Genomic DNA, 18,656 nt, shown 5'->3' with positions numbered 1-18,656 from the left:
AAGCTAAGGTACAGAAAAAGGCTTAAAGAGAGATGAAGGTATTGAAAAGATTAAGGAAAGTAAAGCAAATAAATTACATCATGTATTAAATATCAAAATAAAATTTCAATTCAATTCAATTTGTATAGCGCCAAATCACAATACAATCATCTCAAGGCACTTTACAAAAAAAAAACAACAAAAAAAAAAAAACCCAACAACAAATCCCTTATGAGCAGCACTTGGTGACAGTGGAGAGGAAAAACTCCCTTTAATGGAAGAAAAAACCTCCAGCAGAACCAGGCTCAGTTTGGGCGGCCATCTGCCTCGACCGGTTGGGGTGAGTGGATAAAAGTTCACTTACACTGTAAGTTTTACTCATTGTAATTTTATCAGCAGTTTCATATTAGCTAATTGTATCCAGTCATACATTTGGTATCATGTCCAAGTTCAAAACCTGCACTACTCAGTTTTGTTCCCTTGTATGACTTGAGAAGTATTATAAACAGTTTTGCTCCTCACCCTGCTGTCTTTGCTGGAGGTAACTCCATTGCCCGATGAAAGAACTCTGAACAGAGAAGGAAATTATGGTCACACCTCTACAGAAATTTTTATATCATACACAGATCTGAATGGCAAATAACTGAACCAGTTTGGCTAAATTAAAAGGCAAATTTTGAGTTTTATTTCTCAAAGGTTTTAAAAGGTTCTCAATTCAATTCTCAAATCTCACAGCATAGGACTGCCAAATCAAGTGTGATGAAAAGTCACATGAACGTTGAGCATTTAGCTGAGTAAAGCTGGTCCCATGACAGCTCAAACTACCACTGACATCATGTCGTTAGCCCACACGCATATACTGTCAACAAAAGGCTACCAGTCTAACAAGATTATAACTGAGCCTTACGGTTACACTGGATGAATAAAGATTATGTGTGTGTGTTAGTCACAGCATTTTAAGGAACAGTAAATGCAGACAAACCTGTAGTATAACCAATGAATTTCCAGTACAAGCCTTCCCATTTTTGTTGTTTATCACAAGTTTAACAGTTGTGCTGCAACAGTTTGCAGTTTCTCCACAATTTAATGTGGATGTGGGCACCCTTAAATCTAAGTTGTATCACAATGACAGGGCAGATTAAGTGGCATTAAATGGCATAACTACATTGTGTTATCCTACATCAGTGTACTCACTGCTGGGGGTTCAGTGGCCCTGTAAAAACACAAAGAACAGCAAGTAAGATATATATATATATATATATATATATATATAAAAATATGTAGATTGTTTGAAAAAAATGTGTATTTTATATATATATATATTATATATATATATATATATATATATATATATATATATAAAATACACATTTTTTTCAAACAATCTACATATTTATATCACGCATCACATTTCTATTTTAGCTTGCAAGGTTAATATGCCATAGCATGTATAAATACAGCACATGTCCATGTGGTTGCATGTGTATACTGTACATATTTTCTGCTGTGTGATGATGTATTAGTGCCAGCAAAATATCACGTTGTCCGTACCTCGGTTTTGCATAGTTCTTCTTGAGTAACGTCGACTGGGCCTTCTCTCAAAAGAGGCTGACCGCCTGGCTTTACTGGCCTTGGTTGTCTGATACTCCGTCTTTCCACTGGTAACACATGCACAGAGAAAACCACAGACAAAACTGTAATGGTAAGTAAAGGTGACCCTGAACTTTTCTTAAATCTCTGTGAAAAAAAAATAAACAAACAAACAAACAAAAAAAGCAATGACCCCTGCTAAACTCTGGACCTACCGAGGCGATAACATTTTACTAACAACAAACCCTGGAACCTCTGTGTTAAACTAACATTACATGCTTATCCAAATGTGTAATGTTTAAACACACATTCAGGGAACTAGATGGCTACAGTGGCATGTTGACACAGTGATATTTCTTGTACAATTGCAAGTATCTGTGTGCACACATCTGGGTTTTTTTTGGTATGGACATTGGAATGATACAGTACATCACAATAGGATTATCTCAGTTGGTATGTTCAAACACATGGCACAGCAACAAAACATGGCCTGCAGCTTCCCAACAACTTGTCTTCTTTAAAAGAAACAACTTTGTAATCGTGGTTGGTGACACAGGTGATTATTTACGAATGCTTTACTTATGGGGCTCAATAGTTGTACAACCATACATGCCTGACATTTGCATGAATTTAGATAAAAATACATTTGTTTTTTTTATTAGATGTTTCCTGCAGACTGTTATAAAAAATTTGAATAGTTTAACAGTAAGACATAAAAGAGCTGGTTTGACAATGTTTTATAGCCACTGTAAACACTCTACTGTAAACTGCTGTGCAAGCAAGTTATTATGTAAACCACACTCCCAACAAAAACCTGTTTGCTACACTATCCATGGACTTTGTGACTCTGAAAAGAAAACTTTAACATCTGCGTATTTTATAAAAATTGACCAAACCATAGCGAGAAAAAAGCCATCATTCAAATGTTACCTGTATCTGAAACGTGATCCCATGCGTATGAATCCAGAATGCGCAGAGTTCTTTTGTACTGGCCCTCTCAGCCTAAAGAAAGCATGGTGTTCCACAGCACACTTCCAGAGGTGCTTACAGGCCTTGGGATGGTCCATCCTAAAGACAAAGGTATGTTCCTGCTCTTTACCCTGGGGAGGATTGGCATGTAGTTAATTTGGGTGACAGAGAACAGGGTAAGGTCATAGCACAGTAACATAAAAACATTTTGTGAGCATTGTTTAACTATGGCACAGTGTTTGTATCATCATTTACAGTTTGAGTTAGTACATGTTAAATTCCACACAAATTAGTTTTTCTTTCATATCTAGCTAACATATGTGTACTTTCAGTAAAACAAACAAAAACTTGAAATTGAAATTACCGTATTTATCAGACTATAAGTTGCGCTTTCTTAGTGCTCTGCCTTGTCATGCAACTTATTTAGTGAAGCAGCTTATATGTGTTACAGCCATTCTGTCAGGTAGTGATTAGCATTAGATGCCACTCTTGCCTCAATTAAAGATAATACTGTACCGCCGAAAAAGTAAAAACGTCTAATTTTCAGGCTAAACTATAACTGCTAGTGTGACACAAGCGAAAATGCCGCCCAAAAGAAAGAGCTATACTGCAGACTTCAAAGTGCAGGTAATAAAGTCTGCTAAACTACTAATATTGTGGTGCGACTTACAGTCTGGAAAATATGGTTACTTGATTTCTCATTGGCCTAAATAAAAATTTGCCTGGCACCACAGACAGTTACAAAACTGTACTGAAGCCTTTCCAGTGTGATATTTGTTACTTGTTTTGTTCTCATGATTTCATTGGCTTTCAGGCCAAAATTATGTTCAAGTAACACCCAATTGGACAGCTAACCCTGTATTGTTTATCATTTCTATTTGATTATGCTATCTACCTAATCCCATTGCCCTCACAGAGATATAAAACTGCACCCATAGCAATTTCTGTGTAGTAGGAAGTAGGATCAGATCACCACAATGATTTGAAAAACAAGAGTTGGTTCTAGTTAGGTTTTTATGGGATTGGATCTTCCCAATGAACTCTAACAATAAAGCCAGCAACCATTTAACAGCCAAAGAGAAACAAAAGCACAACCAAGCTCACAAACGTCTTCAAATCAACCAGCCAACTTGTTCTTACACATTTTGTTTGACTAAGAGCCATGACTGTTTCCCTTCTTCAGCTACCATTTAACTGCTGTTAACGGGAAAAAACACAATTTAATCTCAAAATATGTGCAATGCAGTGGCCCTGTGACAAAACTCTGTTAGATTCAGCTCTGATATCCTGGCTGTGTGTAACAAGCATCTTAAAAAATTTAGATTTGAAGAATGAGGAGTAAAATCCAGTGGTGAGAAGACATACAGACAGCATATGACTGCTTAGGACAGAGTTGGGAGATGAGAGCTCTGTTTGTGTAGGAGAAAGGTGCATACCAGAAATACCAGAGGGAGCAGGCTACTTTATTAAGTTCACTCACAAACCTCCAGGATGGACACAGACTCTCTCTCATATACACTGGCCTCTGGATACTGCAATACCAAGTCTTGCTCCATTTGTGTTTGGAAACCAGTCTCTCTGGGAGCTCAGGCACTACTACAAACAGCTAATATGTTTATATTCCCCATAAGCTTTTGAATATTATTTTATTTCTTTTATTACAGTAAGCTGGTTGTGCTGGTATTTTTCTGCATTTCCTTTCATGTGATTTAAAATGACTTGCATGATCTACCTCAGTTTGTAAATAACATTAGCATTATAGTCAGTCTATGATAGGCAGTAAAAATGTTGAGATTTATCGTGAAGAGCAATTTGTTCATTTGTTTCAGGTTTGTTTTTGTAAGAGAGCAGAAGAGGTGAGGTGAGTTCACTCTACAAACTGTAATTGTTTAAATGGACATGAGAGAAATTCACAATGCTATAGGAGTAATTTGTGAAGTTTCCAACACTTTTTCATATGAAATTGCATAACTAATGAAATACAATATTACCATCTTAAACCAAAAATGACTGCTTCAGCTTTTCTCTGTAGACATGCCCAAACTCTCATAAAATGAGAACGCTTATGGTAAACCATATTTAATTGCAACAAAGGTGTAATAAAGGTAATACACTTTTATGGCTATGGCTACAACAGTAAGTCGATTAATTCTAATGATTAGCTACAGTACATAGGGAGTGTTGTGTTTAATGTTTACCTGCTCATCATCCTCCACTACCACAAGGGTCAGTTTGCTTTTCTTGAAATCCAGACGAGTGATCTTGGGCCTAAAACGGAGTACATCCAACACAACGAAAACAGAAAAATTACAAAAATAATGGAATGATGAAAACTCAAAAGTATGTTTATAAAGTATTTAGGTAAATTAGGTCATATCAAACATACCAGAAGAAGAGCCCAATCTTAGTTTGTCCTTCAAACACCAGAACACCAGTGGGTGTCAAACCCAGACTGTACTCATTGCCATCTCTTGCCTGCAGGGCCAATACAATTGGAGAGGCAGTAAAAGAAAAATAAAATAAATAAGACACAAAGACAACATTATGAACCATATGTTATGCTCTAAAGCACATTCCCTCCACCTCCTCTATACCAAAATTGTATGCAATTCCATGTGTTTGTAAATGCAGTACAACTTCAGGCTATGCAGTGCATGCTAGTAAATGTGTGTCATTTACCTTGACCACATGCATGTCCACCCCATACATTTCTAGCCACTTGGCTTTATTCAGATAGTTAATCTCAGCTTGGGCTGGTGTCTGACCTCTGAATGAGAGGAGGGATAAAGGATGGTAGACACAAAACAGAAAGAAACACATTATTGAAAATATAACTGCCCATTTTCCAAAAGAATTCCTTCTCATTAATATCAAGTCTAACTTTCGCACATATAGTAGTTTATTAATGTTGAAATGTTTACCTGCACTCCTTCCATGTGTTGTAAATAGCCAGCTCCACATCCTCCGTCTGGTTGGGGATGAAGCGAAATTCTGATACCAGGTCCAGATTGTGTTCTAATGGGTCACAATCACCCAGTTCAGCTGAAAATAGACAGACACACATACCTGTCAATTCACACTCTGAGGAACATAGGTAAGATTAGCTGAGGGGCTGTAGCTGTGGGCTGCATGAGATTCTACAGATGTGTCTAATAACCTGGCATACAATTTATCTAACGGCTGACAACATTCTTCAAATAATATGTAAGTGTTCGCTAACACCCTGTCCTTAAACCCATGGAAGAGAAGTCCTCTGGGGAATCCTAATGAACAAAATAATAAACAAACCCTGTCTCCATGTCACAATACACAAAATACGGTGTGACATTAGGTCAGGGACTGATGGGAACCTGATCTTTCTCTGGACAAGAGGTAGCAGATTTTATCAGGTAAAAGAAGACAACCTGTTTTAAGGCACAACAATACATAAATCTTCACTAGACAAGAACAAGAACAATAGTGTGCTAAAAACAAAACAAGGTAAAAAAAAAAACTTATCTCTAGTAGTATGGTGTATATATAAATATATATATATATATAGGCCACACAGAAGCCGTGGTTAAGAAAGACAAGGACTTGTTGGAAGATCTTTACTGTTTAGCTTATCCAGCTGTGGGCTTAGAATGCTTAGGATCTAGAGTATGTACTATCTATATCAGTAACCAGTTGACGAACAGCATAATTCAGCAAAAGGAAAATGAAGAGAGAAAGCTCAAGTGAGAGAAGGAGAAGACAGAAATGGTGCAGATTAGGGGGCCTCTGAAAAGGATGGAGCACTAATGAGCTGGCATTTACCCCACACTGTGTGTGTGTGTCTCTCCAAGGGTTTGTGCGCACAATCCCATTCCATAAACATCTCTATTGACTGGATCTTTGTTCTTCTGAAGCAGCATCTTTATACTGCTCTTGCATGTAAATGCCACATTTAGCACATTCAAGAGTAAAATGTGTCTATTTTAAAAGATATGGGCTCTTTGTCATTCAACATTTCATTGTAGAGAAAGCCCCAAAAGCTTTTGGTCTAAATAGTGTATTTTAATATTGCAATAATATATTATAACCATATCAACAAACCTAGAATGGACATCAGGCTATTTGATAAACAAATAATGCCTGTAAGATAATATTATTGCTGCTACAGATATCTGACTAACATTACTGATGATAATGTTAGAAATAATATCATGAAATAATGTCAATGTCCTACAAAGACCGTTTTTAGCTACAAAGGTAAAAAAAAAAAAAATACTGTCCTTGGGTTCAGTTATCCCCTCTTTTTAAATCTTTGTAGCCAAGTACACGTGTGCAATCTCATTCTCCACCACTCAACCTAAAGCCATCCACCCTTTGATTTGCAATCTTATTGTAGTGAAGGCGTTTATGTGTGTCTGTGACCATGGCAGCAATGTTGCCAAAGGCATTACTCAAAGCAGATGGCCATTCATAAAGACATCCATGACTGGTCTGAAAACGTCAAGGAAAACTCCTGTGAAGCAGGGACACACGGCAGCAGGCTCTGTCAGTTGTGTGCTGAAGTGATAGTGGCTCAAATGAGATGTGGGATCACCAGTTAGGGTGAAATGGCTCTTGGGTATGTAGATGGGTTGCAGTAAATTTCAGCTATGTAGACAAAAAACAACTAGCTTTTAGAAAAGGGACTACTATGGTAAAACCACTAGGCTTTGGGGTTCTGTCCAGCAAATACAGGACACATCTTTCCTCAGTGTGTGCTGCACAAAACACTGCACCTACAACGGATAACTAATTCCAGTTGTTACAGAGGAGATTCCAAATAACAAAAGAGAGTTAGAAAGAATCCCGCTGTGGTTACCTTGTAGTGAGAAGGCAGCCAACTCCACTGCAGTGTCAAATGGACATTCTAGCCTGAAAATATAGACATGTAAGTCAATCATGGCACTATCAAACCTACAACACTGCCATAAACTCCAAATTTCCTGATGACCTTCACTGAAGCCTACTTGTGTTTACCACCTTCTAGTACTGATACTCATGCAAATGATGCAAAAAAGTGAATTAAGCTCCTTTGTAATAAAAGTTATACTGGCTAATGTTAATGCTTTTCTTCTGTTAACCAAACCGTGTAAGCCTCTTAAAACATGGCCATGACAAAAAGGATAACTAAAGAAGAAAGCCCATATATAATGTTGGCCAAGTGATTTAAAACTTAGTTGTGGGAAATGAAAGGTTTGGTGCACCATTAGCATAATTAATATAGCACTCATTCTGGTGAGCTTTGATCAGTCAGAGTCGGCACCCATGCAAAAATTGGACAAACACTAAAGCAGGTAACCTAAATTTAAAAAATGAAACTTTTGAGCTTTCTTTGTCACTTTTTGAGGGACCTATTAGTGTACATCATTCTGGTTTGATTTTAACCCTCTGATGGTGTTTTGGGGCCCTGGACAAGTTTTGACATGTCCTGACATTTGTGCTTTTTTCAGTTGCTTTTAAACATATTAATGGCTAAAGTCTGATAACACTTTAATCAGCACAAACTGGGCTACAACAATATGTGAGCAGCAAGTTTATACATGATTGTGTTTTTGAGAACAGTGTTTATGCATGGTTAGTGAAAAACTACAATTTTTAAGTCACTGAAATAAGACCATAAAACACAAACAGAACATTGGTTCACAAGACTTTGGAGAAAAGCATCTTGTAGGTTAAAGTGTTTGCTTCAAAATGATCTAAAAGTCATCTTGTTCACTCATTCACAGGAAACACATTTTGTTTAGAAAAGACATATGCAGGAAGGTGTGTCTGAGGATGAATAGTCATGTGATTTACCTGAGAAGACAAAAGACGCACTCAACGACCAGACAAAGACGCGCATAATGAGCCTTTCAGTCAATGTGGCTGAGAGGGGATTAGTGCAGCACAATACAAAACAATGCGGATCCAAAAAGCCCAGCGTTTTGTTATTATGATTGGTATACAACTAAAACTAGACCCTTTACAGATTTGAATGATATATTTCTTTTATCTGTGCGATCAAAATTGACGGAGTAATTTAGGTTTGTTTCGGCGTTATCAGGAGAAGATACGTCAAAAGGCACCAGCGCGTTCGTCGACCCCAGAGGGTTAAAGAATTACTTAAGTAGTATGGTAAATGCAACAACAACTGGCATTACTTCATCTGTGAACTGGAAAATTTGTAGTTGACATGCCATTGCCTGGATAATTGCTGTGCATTAGCGTTAGTGTATGTGATAATTATATTTATTTCTCCCTCTCTATAACTGAACATTTGTTTAATGTAGCATAACATCATCAAATGTTTCTGATGTGTACATTAAGATAAACAGCTACAATGCAGGATATGACTTACTTCCCACTGAGAATGTCTTGCTTCAACTGTAAGACAAACAGATATCTGAAAGAAAAGTAAAGCAGTACAGTTAAATATGGCATTGAAATGTAACTACATTTGAGGACTATATGATAATACAATAAAACAGCCACCTATGCAAGTTAAAGGAACCCCACAGACACCTAGGGCTTTATGGTCAAAGCACAAAAAATAGGAATTACAACAAGGAGAATTACTTGATCACTTTCATTTTGAAGCTCACACACTAAAGAAAACGTGTGTAGCAAATGCATAAAATGACTGTTGAAGGTCTATGATTTTACCACATTTAATGAGTAATACAACATATAGATTACATATGAGTTTTAAAAATGTGTGTAAGAGACAGTGAGCTATGGACGAAAATGTGCACATCTTAACTGACCTGGTGAGCTCTTCGTGCAGGTTGTTCGGTTCTGAAGAGTAGAACTTCACTTTCATGTGAAGGCAGTATGGTGGGCCAACTAAAGTACAGACCAAAATGATAGCTCAGCAAATATTCTGAAGCTTAACAATCATAAAGTGCATAACAACAAAATTAGTAGGATGTAAAAATGTAATGTATTAAACGTGTTAAAGACCAGATGCATATTTGGGTTGGGGAGACTATATACTTACTTTTTACTTGCTTTTTGATACTTTTCGTAACATCAAGCCAATGCTGAAACAATATGAACGTAATTAGGAAAGCACAGCATCTTTATCATTCAGAATCATCATCATTCAATTTATTAGGTTTAGTATAAAAACAAAATCTAAGACCAGCAATACTGTTTTAATATGTGACCTTAAGCTTTTTCTCCACAACTCCATTTAACATGCAAACTAGTAAAAATTACTTTTTATATGCACCAATTTATCAATCCCCATATAATAGTTAATGATATGTTCAATTCTGGAAGATCCTGGAAGGCGTGCGCATGTGCACGCATACATGGTTTTGTTGTAAGTCTTCTTGGAAGAAGTACAGTTCAGAAATACAGCTATTCGTGGCTACTCTATGTGGCATATCTGCCAAGGAGAAGTGTTATGCATGTGCACTCCCCTCCAAAAAGTGTTGGAACAATTTCTTTATTTTTGCTGCAGACTGAAAACATTTGGGTTTGACATCAAAAGATGAATAAAACGAGAGATCAACATTTCAGCTTTTATATCCAGGTATTTACATCTGGATGTGACACACATCTTAGAAGATTGCACCTTTTCTTTGAACCCAGTCATTTTTCATGTGAGCAGAAGTATTTGAACATGAAACTGACAGGTGTGTTTTGTTATCCAGGTGTGTCCTATTACATTGACTATTCAAACAACAAATAGTGCTGAATGTCTGCACTCAGGTTCAGGTTTTGCCTGTGCAGACTGCATTTATAGTTAGAGGTGTAACCAACATGAAAACCACAGAGCTGTCTATGGGTGAAAAACAAGCAATTGTGAAGCTGAGAGAAGACGAAAAATCAATCAGAACCATTGCACAAACATTGGCCATAGCCAGTACAACCATTTGGAAGGTCCTGAAGAAGAAAGAAACGACTGGTGTACCGAGTAACAGACTTCGAATGGGTAGACCAAGGAAAACAGCAGCAGTTGACAACAGAAACATTGTGAGAGCTGTAAAGAAAGACCCTGAAACAACTCTTAGTAAAATCAGCAACAACCTCCAGAGGGCAGGAGTGAAGGAATCACAATCTACTGTTCGCAGAAGACTTAATGAACAAAAGGACAGAGGCTACACCAGAAGATGCAAACCACTCATTAGCAAGAAGAATAAGAAGGCCAGGCTGGAATTTGCCAAAAAGTACAGAGACGAGCCTCAAAAATGAGACAAAGTTTTATGGACTGATGAGAAAGGAGAAAGAAAGGATCTGCTCATGACCCCAAACATACAAGCTCATCTGTGAAACACAGTGGAGGCAATGTCCTGACTTCGGCTTGGATGGCTTCTTCTGGGATGGGCTCATTCATCTTCATTGATGATGTAACACATGATGACAGCAGCAAAATTAACTCAGAAGGCTACAGAAACATTTTGTCTGCCATTTTAAAGAAAGATGCAACCAGATTGTGAGATCCTTCATCATGCAGCAAGATAATGAGCCAAACCGCACTGCCAAAACAACAAAGGAGTTCATCAGGGGCAAGAAGTGGAAGGTTTTAGATTGGCCAAGTCAATCTCCAGACTTAAACCCTATAGAGCAGCATTTGACCTGCTAAAGAAGCGACTGAATAATCTATTTTAAGTCTATCTGTTCCAATACTTTTGCTCACCTAAAAATTGTGTGTTCCGTTACAAATAATGCAGTCTTCTAAGTTGTGTGCCAGATCCAGATGTAAATACCTGGAAATGAAAGCTGAAATGTTGATCTCTTGTCTCATATTCAACTTTTAATGTCAAACCCAAATGTTTTCAGTCTACACTAAAAATGGAATTAGCCTCACTGTTCCAATACTTTCGGAGGGGAGTGTATATGTAGGTTAGAGAGAGAGAGAACTTAAGAGAGAAAACAGAGGAACTCACCAGCCTCTCTACTCTATTCTCCCCCACATTCCTTATTACAACCCTCCCACTCTAACACACTATCTCAACCTTAATTCGCTCTCCCACACATTTAACTCTCTACCTCCACCCTTCTCCTCTGTGTTCCTCCCTTCTGCTTCATCTGTCCTCCCACAAGCCAGCCCCCGGCCTTCACAGACTATCAACGCGAAGGAAAATGGTCACTGACATCAATGGTTTGTTTCAGAACAGAGCCTGACCCAGAGCTGACAAGAGTCCCATAACCAGTCACCTTAGCCCACTGGAAGGGGAAGCCATGTCTCAAGCCTTCCATCAAATGACTGAAAAGTGAGTTGAACTGAAATCAAACATCTGGTTGGGGACTGAGTCCCTCAGTCACTTGGTGAAACATAAAATAATAACTTTAATAGAAAAATAGACATAGGATACCAGAACACTAGACGTTTTTAGACATAGTTTAGATGTTTCTAAATAACATTTCATTGTATTCATGTTATATTATATTATATTAACATTTTTAAATGTGCGTTTAAGTATATATATTCTGTTTATGTATACTGTATTTTATATACAGTACCAGTCAAAAGTTTGAGTACACAAATTGAAATGCCATTGCCTGTGCAAGTATATCCAAACTTTTGGCTGGTACTGTACTATAATATACACATAAATAATATTGGCCGATATGTCGACATCAGATTTTTTTTTTTTTTTAACTTCATAATATCAGTGTCAGCACTGGCCCTAAAAAACCCATATCGGTCAGGCTCTAGTTTTTGGCTATTTTTATTAAAACCAAAAGTTCCTTGCTGTACTGTTCTTGGAATAAATGGAAAGGAAATTACATTTGTCTCCTCCCCTTTTTTGCTGATCTGATCCATGGAACTGTATGAGCTTTCTGGTCCGATCCGTGACTCAAAAACTGTAATCTGATCCGAACCGTGAGTTTTGTGATCCGTCGCACATCTAACGACAAGAGATGACTTTGTAAAGTGTATGTCCAATCTTACCGGCACTTGTGCCCAGTCCATGAAGCGCAGCCCAAAATAGTCTTTTTCTACAATGTCCAAATGGTACATGATCTGGTCAAACAGCTCCTCACCTTTGGCTTTTTTCTGATCAGAGAAACACACAAACAAACAAGACGACTTAGGTAACTCTAAATCTTTGCAGCCCAGTATACGTCATCTAGTAATCATTTTAGCTCTAAAATAAAGTATTTTGAGAGAAATTAACAAAAAAAAAAAAAAAAAAAAACACTAAGATATACAGAACTTGCTAAGTCCAAAAATGGCTCATTTTTCCCCACCTCAACCAAATATTGTTTTGAGTAGACTTTGGTTTAAATAGACACATTATGACTTGTGGTGAATATACAGAACACAACGTTTGAATATATATGGCTGTGTCAAAGATATTCTGACAAAGCTGTAGCAGTTACTGCCTGCCTGGACTGGGAGATCCCTCCCTCACATGTGCACTCGCACTCACTCATGTTCGACTTCCAAAACTCACCATGAAAAGTAGCAACAGTGTTGTCACGGTAACAGGGGCTGAAGTGCCCCCGACAGCCAAGAGCTGAGGAAAGTGGGGTGGCTGGACAGATCATGTGATCATCTGTGAGCTGCTCACTATGTTAGGAACAGATGCCTGCAGCTGCACTTCATCTCCTCTGTCCACCTTTAACCATGAGTGTTGCTGACTTCTTTTGCATCTACTTCCTCTCAGCATACACAGTAACAAGCAAACATTACATTTACAAAACATTTTCACCAGACAAAATTCTCTCTTATGTTTACATCAGACTCGGGGACAAATCAAAATGGTTTCAAAGAGCAAAACTATGAATGAGTAAATGAGAGGACCACATGTGCCAGAGGTTTCCTTGTGTCTTCTATATATAGTACTGTCCAGAAGTTTTAAGCACTTCACATGTTTTAGGTACTTATCACACCATCGGGTGTCTGATTGATCCCAGGTTCATTGTGCAGCCTATTGTGCAAAACAACAAGTCCATAAAGAACCCACTAGAATTCATGAAGAAATATTTTCAGAGGCAAGAATTTGTGTAATCTATATTAAGAGCATCCCCTGTGGATTTTTAGTTCCTAAAGCCTTTGCACAGTACATGCAAGCACATACCCACACACACCACAAGGGAGCTCCTGGACAGCTCATGGGGGCTGGCCCCATGCTAGTTGGCATAGCTAACAAGGCATACCACACCCCTACAGTATCCAGGGACAGAGAATACAAAGGACTCATTGTGTGTGTGTGTGTGTGTGTGTGTGTGTGTGTTGCACCCAAGGCCTTGTTATAGTGCTTGCAGTATTGTTCTACTGTTCATAGTCTGTCTGCCTGCGAACATGTCACAGCTCTATCTCTGAGACAATGTGTCAGACTATTTACACCACAACTGCAGTATTAAGATGATAGTCGAATCAAGCCATAAAACAAACCAGTGTAGCAAAGCATCTATTTTAAAAGGCCCAAACACATTGTCTTGAACCAACAAGGGCTGGGGGAAGGCAAGAACATGGATGTTGCTAAACAGAGGTATCTCTGGGAGACACCTTTGGGTGGTCCTACACACCTAAGACCCAGACAGCTAAATAGAAATGGAAAAAATGAGAAAGAATATCCCTATCGTGTTTCAGACTGAGGCTGTGCATTTACAACCACTTGAACGCCTAAAAAGAAAACATATTGTACCATTTAACTGTGGCTCATCCTGATTTCTGCCAGCCTGGGCTGAACTGACAACTATTTAGCTGACACCTTGCAGTCTTGGAACCCTTTGATGGAGTCAGACGCTTAAGAGTGTATCATAAGCCTTGTGAAAAGCAAAAGCATTCTATGCAATTGTAGAATGACATGATTTCAAACTACAACAAGTAAAACTATATTTTCTATACTGACAACCAAATTGTGTTTTTCCTCTTTTGTAAATATCATGGCTCCTAGTCTGTAATCCCTACTTCATAAAGCAAAGTCCAGAAAAGGTTAGCAATGCCTAACTTTCTCACAGGGGTTGTTTAACTAAACAATAAGTCTGGCTGAAACACTGGTACTGAGACGCTACAGTATTTCTCTATAACCCAGCTCTACTATCAGTAGGTTTGTTCATGCCTATGTTCACTGTTCTTCCAATGAAAGTTCCCTGTGTTACTCAGCTAGCATAGTACCCATGAACAGATCCCACAGAATAGCACAGCAAAGAAAAACAGCAACCACTCAAATCTATTAAGGTCCCCAAGGAATTTATGCAAGCCAAATGACTTGAACCAGTTCTCTCAATTAATCACACAAGGGAAAATGCATCAATTAGAGCTGAAATTAAAATACCAAAATTAGAAAATCTATATTGCACACATGCACACATAAAATCCAATAATAATAATAATTATACTAATAATAATGATAAGAACTTGGTGATAAAACACGCAAATATGGATGAAATTGTGGCTCCTTAATGAATCGGTGCCTCCTTCAAAAGGCACTACAGTATCTGTCAACAGATACTGCCCTTCATTATACTGGCTTCAGTGTACTGAAGGGCAAGAACACTGACACAGCAGAGGAGAAGCTTTTGATTACATCTGATTAACTCTAAAAGTGAAACTCCTTCAACCAGCCTTTAAACATCCAAGTTGGATTATCGACACTTCAGATGTTAGCAAAAGACAGGCAATATCATAAAAGCAAATCTAGATGAGGAATATTGCCTAACATAGGTGGATTGCACCTGTGATGTCTGTTAAATTTCAAAAATCTTTTCATATTTTTAACTAGCCAAGTTGCCTTTTCTTGAGGTCCTTTCTTTTGCACATCCTCCCTGCTTATGCTGAAATGCTGTTGGTGATGTTTTCATTATTGAAATAGATTCCTACAATAGTAGGCAAAGCATTTTAACATGGTAATGCTCCTAACACTTAACATGATAAGTGTTTTTGTTACTGCCTTATCAGTAAAAGAGTGGTGAGGATAAGACAGAAGGGCTTCCAGAAGCTACCTATATCTGGGGGAGGGGAAACACAGAAGGCAGATTTGAAATCTAACACAAGGCCAGCGCCCTGCTGGAATGCATTCACAAATTGAAATGTATTCAGAAATGGTCTATGCTGAACACAGAAAGTGTGCTTTGAGGGCACGAAAATACATTTAGGTTATGGTACACAAATAAACTCCATAATAAAACAGACAACACAATTAACATCAATTAACAATGGTGAAAAAAGTTTTGTAAAAATGCCAGCAAAAATTTAATTTAATTTAACTATAAACAAAGAGTGAGATTAAGAAGCACAGTTAAGTTCATCAAACAGTCTGACTCAAAAAAAATGTAAATTATAAAAAAAAAAAAAAAAAAATTCCTCACACTTGAAATTTAAATCAATATCAAGATAGATATGGAAATAATGAGGTGTAAAAACTCTCCATTTAGCAAATCTTCCTGGGAACTTCCTTGGGAGCCAGAGAGCTACATTTGAAGATAAGACCACAGGGGATTCACACGAATGCTGCTTGTTTGACACATGGAATCACAATGGATACAAAGTAAAAGCAGTAAAAGCTGTGAACCAAGGTAAAATAAAGATCACTTGGAGGTAAAAAAAAAATCCAGAAATGTATGCACTCAAAATTATGGTTACTAAATTGTTGCCCAAGTTAAGACTATATTATGTTTTCCCGGGCAGCAGCTTGGTATTTATCCAAAACAAGTTGCTACAGGGAAATATAAAATAGACTAGAGACAAGTCAACACAGTGCAGGCCAACAAAGAGAAGAAAGACAAAAAACAAAAGGATGCCATGGGAAGAATGAACTTCTGCTTTGAGTCCACTTGGTGATGAGCCCAACATGTCATGTGATGCTGTCATGTGATTATTGTGTTCTCCAGAGCGGATCATGGAATTACAGGTGATCAGCAACATTATCACACACGCACACAAACACCAAAAGGGCTGCTCTGCTGACATTGGCAAACAATGGTCACTAGTACCTCTTTCTTTCATATTACCACAAAAATATAATAACAATAATTGGAGGACTAGTAAAATCACATCCATTACACAATGCAGTCTAGGGGTTCGCACGCCTCTTAACATTGTGTGCAGTATGTTTTGATTAAAGTATGACTGATCTTTTTATGTATTCTCCAAACACACTAATAGATTTTGCAACACTCCTTACCGGCAGGTCAACACTGACATCTGTCCCATCCAGTAAGGATACACGGCAGGTGATGACAGACTTTGCATCCCCAGCAGCAGGGATGTGCATTGTGGCTCGCTGAGCCTCCCGTAACCGGGATTTCTCTGCATGTTTCCGGATGGAGCGTCGCCCCAGCGTCCTGCGCAGGAAACTCAGCATGATGTGGGTGAGAGGGGGTTACAGTACCACACCTGTAAAAGAGGAGGGTAGAGATGAGAACATTTAAGAAATGAAGATATGTTTGTGTTTGTAAACTGTGCAGGGCTCCAGAACCTTCACTCATTCAAAGGCAGGATTTACCTCTAAAACACAGAAAGGGGATGTATCAGGTGAACAACTGTTGAATGCTAGTACAACAGACATGGCTAGAAAACACGGCCATATTAAACTGTTTGGTGTTAGTATGTCAGCTGGTAGGAAGCTAGCTAGAGATCACCTGAAACCTGTGAGGTGCTAAGTGACACCGTTAGCCATCCTCACATGAGTCACTATGTGTCGGGCAGAGTTGCTATTGTTTAAGTCAGCCACACATTTGTTTATGGTAATTGTGAGACTGCGCCCTGTCGTCAAGTTTGTTTGCTAACGTAGTCGTATGTACCACAAATATCCGGAAAACTGTCGTTATCTCAGTTAGTTAACAGGTAAAATACTGTAACTAGAACAGCTCGCTTTGTTAGGGCCAAACTAACAAGGAGAGAAAGGCTAACGTTATATAGTTAAACACAACGCTACAGTTCTGTCTACTGTACAGATCTAGGATGAATATAAACATCACAGCAGGACGTAAAACAACGTCAAGAGGTTTGAGAGGTAGCTTACAGCTGAATGAAAGCGTTACTAGCTAACTAACGTTACTCTACTTTGGAGATGCGAAACGAAAGAAACAAAGCCGCTTTGACAGACAGGTTCCCGAGCTGCCAAATCAACCACAAACTCTCAGATGGCGGGATATAAACAAAGCGCTAGAAAATATGTAAGCAATGTGCTGCTAACACATAAATAAACCGTTTAACTCTTAGCTTCAATTGTACTCTCAAGGCCTTAAGTACCTGGAGTACGCAACCGCAACAGGTGTGCGCTTGTTTTATTGCACTAGCTATTCCGTCAGCAACGAACGCAGGGAATATGCATAACTCCGAGCGCGAAATCTTGTCCCGTACAGCAAAACGAACGCATGCCTTAGCTGTAAGCGCTGGAGCCGACATACACTTGCTCTGCAGCCACTTGTGGATGCCTGGATGAGGACATACTTACAAAAGCCTCTTTCGTGGGAATTCACGGTCAAAGCACGTCCGCTAACATTATAGACGACTAAGGAGCAAGCTCGTACAGGTCCATGCTGTGTAATTTGTTTATTTCCCCACTATACTATATCTTTTATTCCACCTCGTCACCTCTTCGGGATAATTTTCTCTCCCTCGTCCCAACAAAAAGTCGGAGGCGAAGCGCTGCTCCGGATGTGACGTCACGACAAAGCCCTACCAAAATTAAATTAGCATTTTTAAAGCGACAAACCTTTGTTCTCTATTATAGCTAAACTCTGCTTTTCCTACCGCTGTTTCTTAATCTAAAGACCCCGCACTTCGGTATATTTCCCTTGATGGTTTATGTTTACTATTTATATATATGTATATTTAAATTATGGTGTCATTTGTTATTTAAAAGGTCAGAGAAAAAAAAGCTGCCCGACTCTTAAATACGTATAGAAGTAAAATATAAAATAAACATTAATGCAATAGATTTTATGCCGTTTCAAAATGTCCAGCGTTCAAAGATTGGCCTCCTCATTCATTTTCTGAATTTGACCAACGCAGTGTGTCCCATCCAATTGACAGCAGCACTCCCTTCTGGTTAGTTTGTACCATAGTGCCATAGTGTGTGCAGAGGACAGAGATGAACTAAAAGGATCCGCTGTCAACAAGGATCTAATTTAACCCAGAAACATGGACATCCATTCAATTTATGTTAAATTCAATATGTTGAATCATGTTTTATTGTGACTAAGTTTATTTTATTTCA

General features: G+C 38.3%; 1 protein-coding gene across 5 annotated transcripts in view; it reads right to left on the bottom strand.

The window, feature by feature from the left end:
- The window catches only part of epb41l5 (erythrocyte membrane protein band 4.1 like 5), a 31,156-nt gene extending 13,061 nt beyond the window's left edge, over positions 1 to 18,095 (bottom strand). For all 5 annotated transcript variants that reach the window (XM_026295364.2, XM_026295368.2, XM_026295366.2 and 2 more), the window contains exons 1-15: positions 17,892 to 18,095; positions 16,617 to 16,828; positions 12,434 to 12,538; positions 9,527 to 9,569; positions 9,294 to 9,372; positions 8,888 to 8,932; positions 7,370 to 7,422; positions 5,460 to 5,580; positions 5,218 to 5,305; positions 4,925 to 5,013; positions 4,737 to 4,806; positions 2,500 to 2,669; positions 1,531 to 1,637; positions 1,174 to 1,192; positions 502 to 547 (exon numbers count right to left, since the gene is read on the bottom strand). In XM_026295364.2, coding sequence (XP_026151149.1) covers positions 502 to 547; positions 1,174 to 1,192; positions 1,531 to 1,637; positions 2,500 to 2,669; positions 4,737 to 4,806; positions 4,925 to 5,013; positions 5,218 to 5,305; positions 5,460 to 5,580; positions 7,370 to 7,422; positions 8,888 to 8,932; positions 9,294 to 9,372; positions 9,527 to 9,569; positions 12,434 to 12,538; positions 16,617 to 16,796 — 1,215 coding nt within the window. In that variant the 5' untranslated portion in view covers positions 16,797 to 16,828; positions 17,892 to 18,095. The remainder of the gene's footprint in view (positions 1 to 501; positions 548 to 1,173; positions 1,193 to 1,530; positions 1,638 to 2,499; positions 2,670 to 4,736; positions 4,807 to 4,924; positions 5,014 to 5,217; positions 5,306 to 5,459; positions 5,581 to 7,369; positions 7,423 to 8,887; positions 8,933 to 9,293; positions 9,373 to 9,526; positions 9,570 to 12,433; positions 12,539 to 16,616; positions 16,829 to 17,891) is intronic.
- Positions 18,096 to 18,656: the final 561 nt, after the last annotated feature.

Source organism: Mastacembelus armatus, chromosome 21 (assembly GCF_900324485.2).
Source record: "Mastacembelus armatus chromosome 21, fMasArm1.2, whole genome shotgun sequence".
NCBI lineage: Eukaryota > Metazoa > Chordata > Actinopteri > Synbranchiformes > Mastacembelidae > Mastacembelus > Mastacembelus armatus.
The sequence above is the reverse complement of the archived record's forward strand: the minus strand, read 5'-3'. Positions and strand labels throughout refer to the sequence as shown.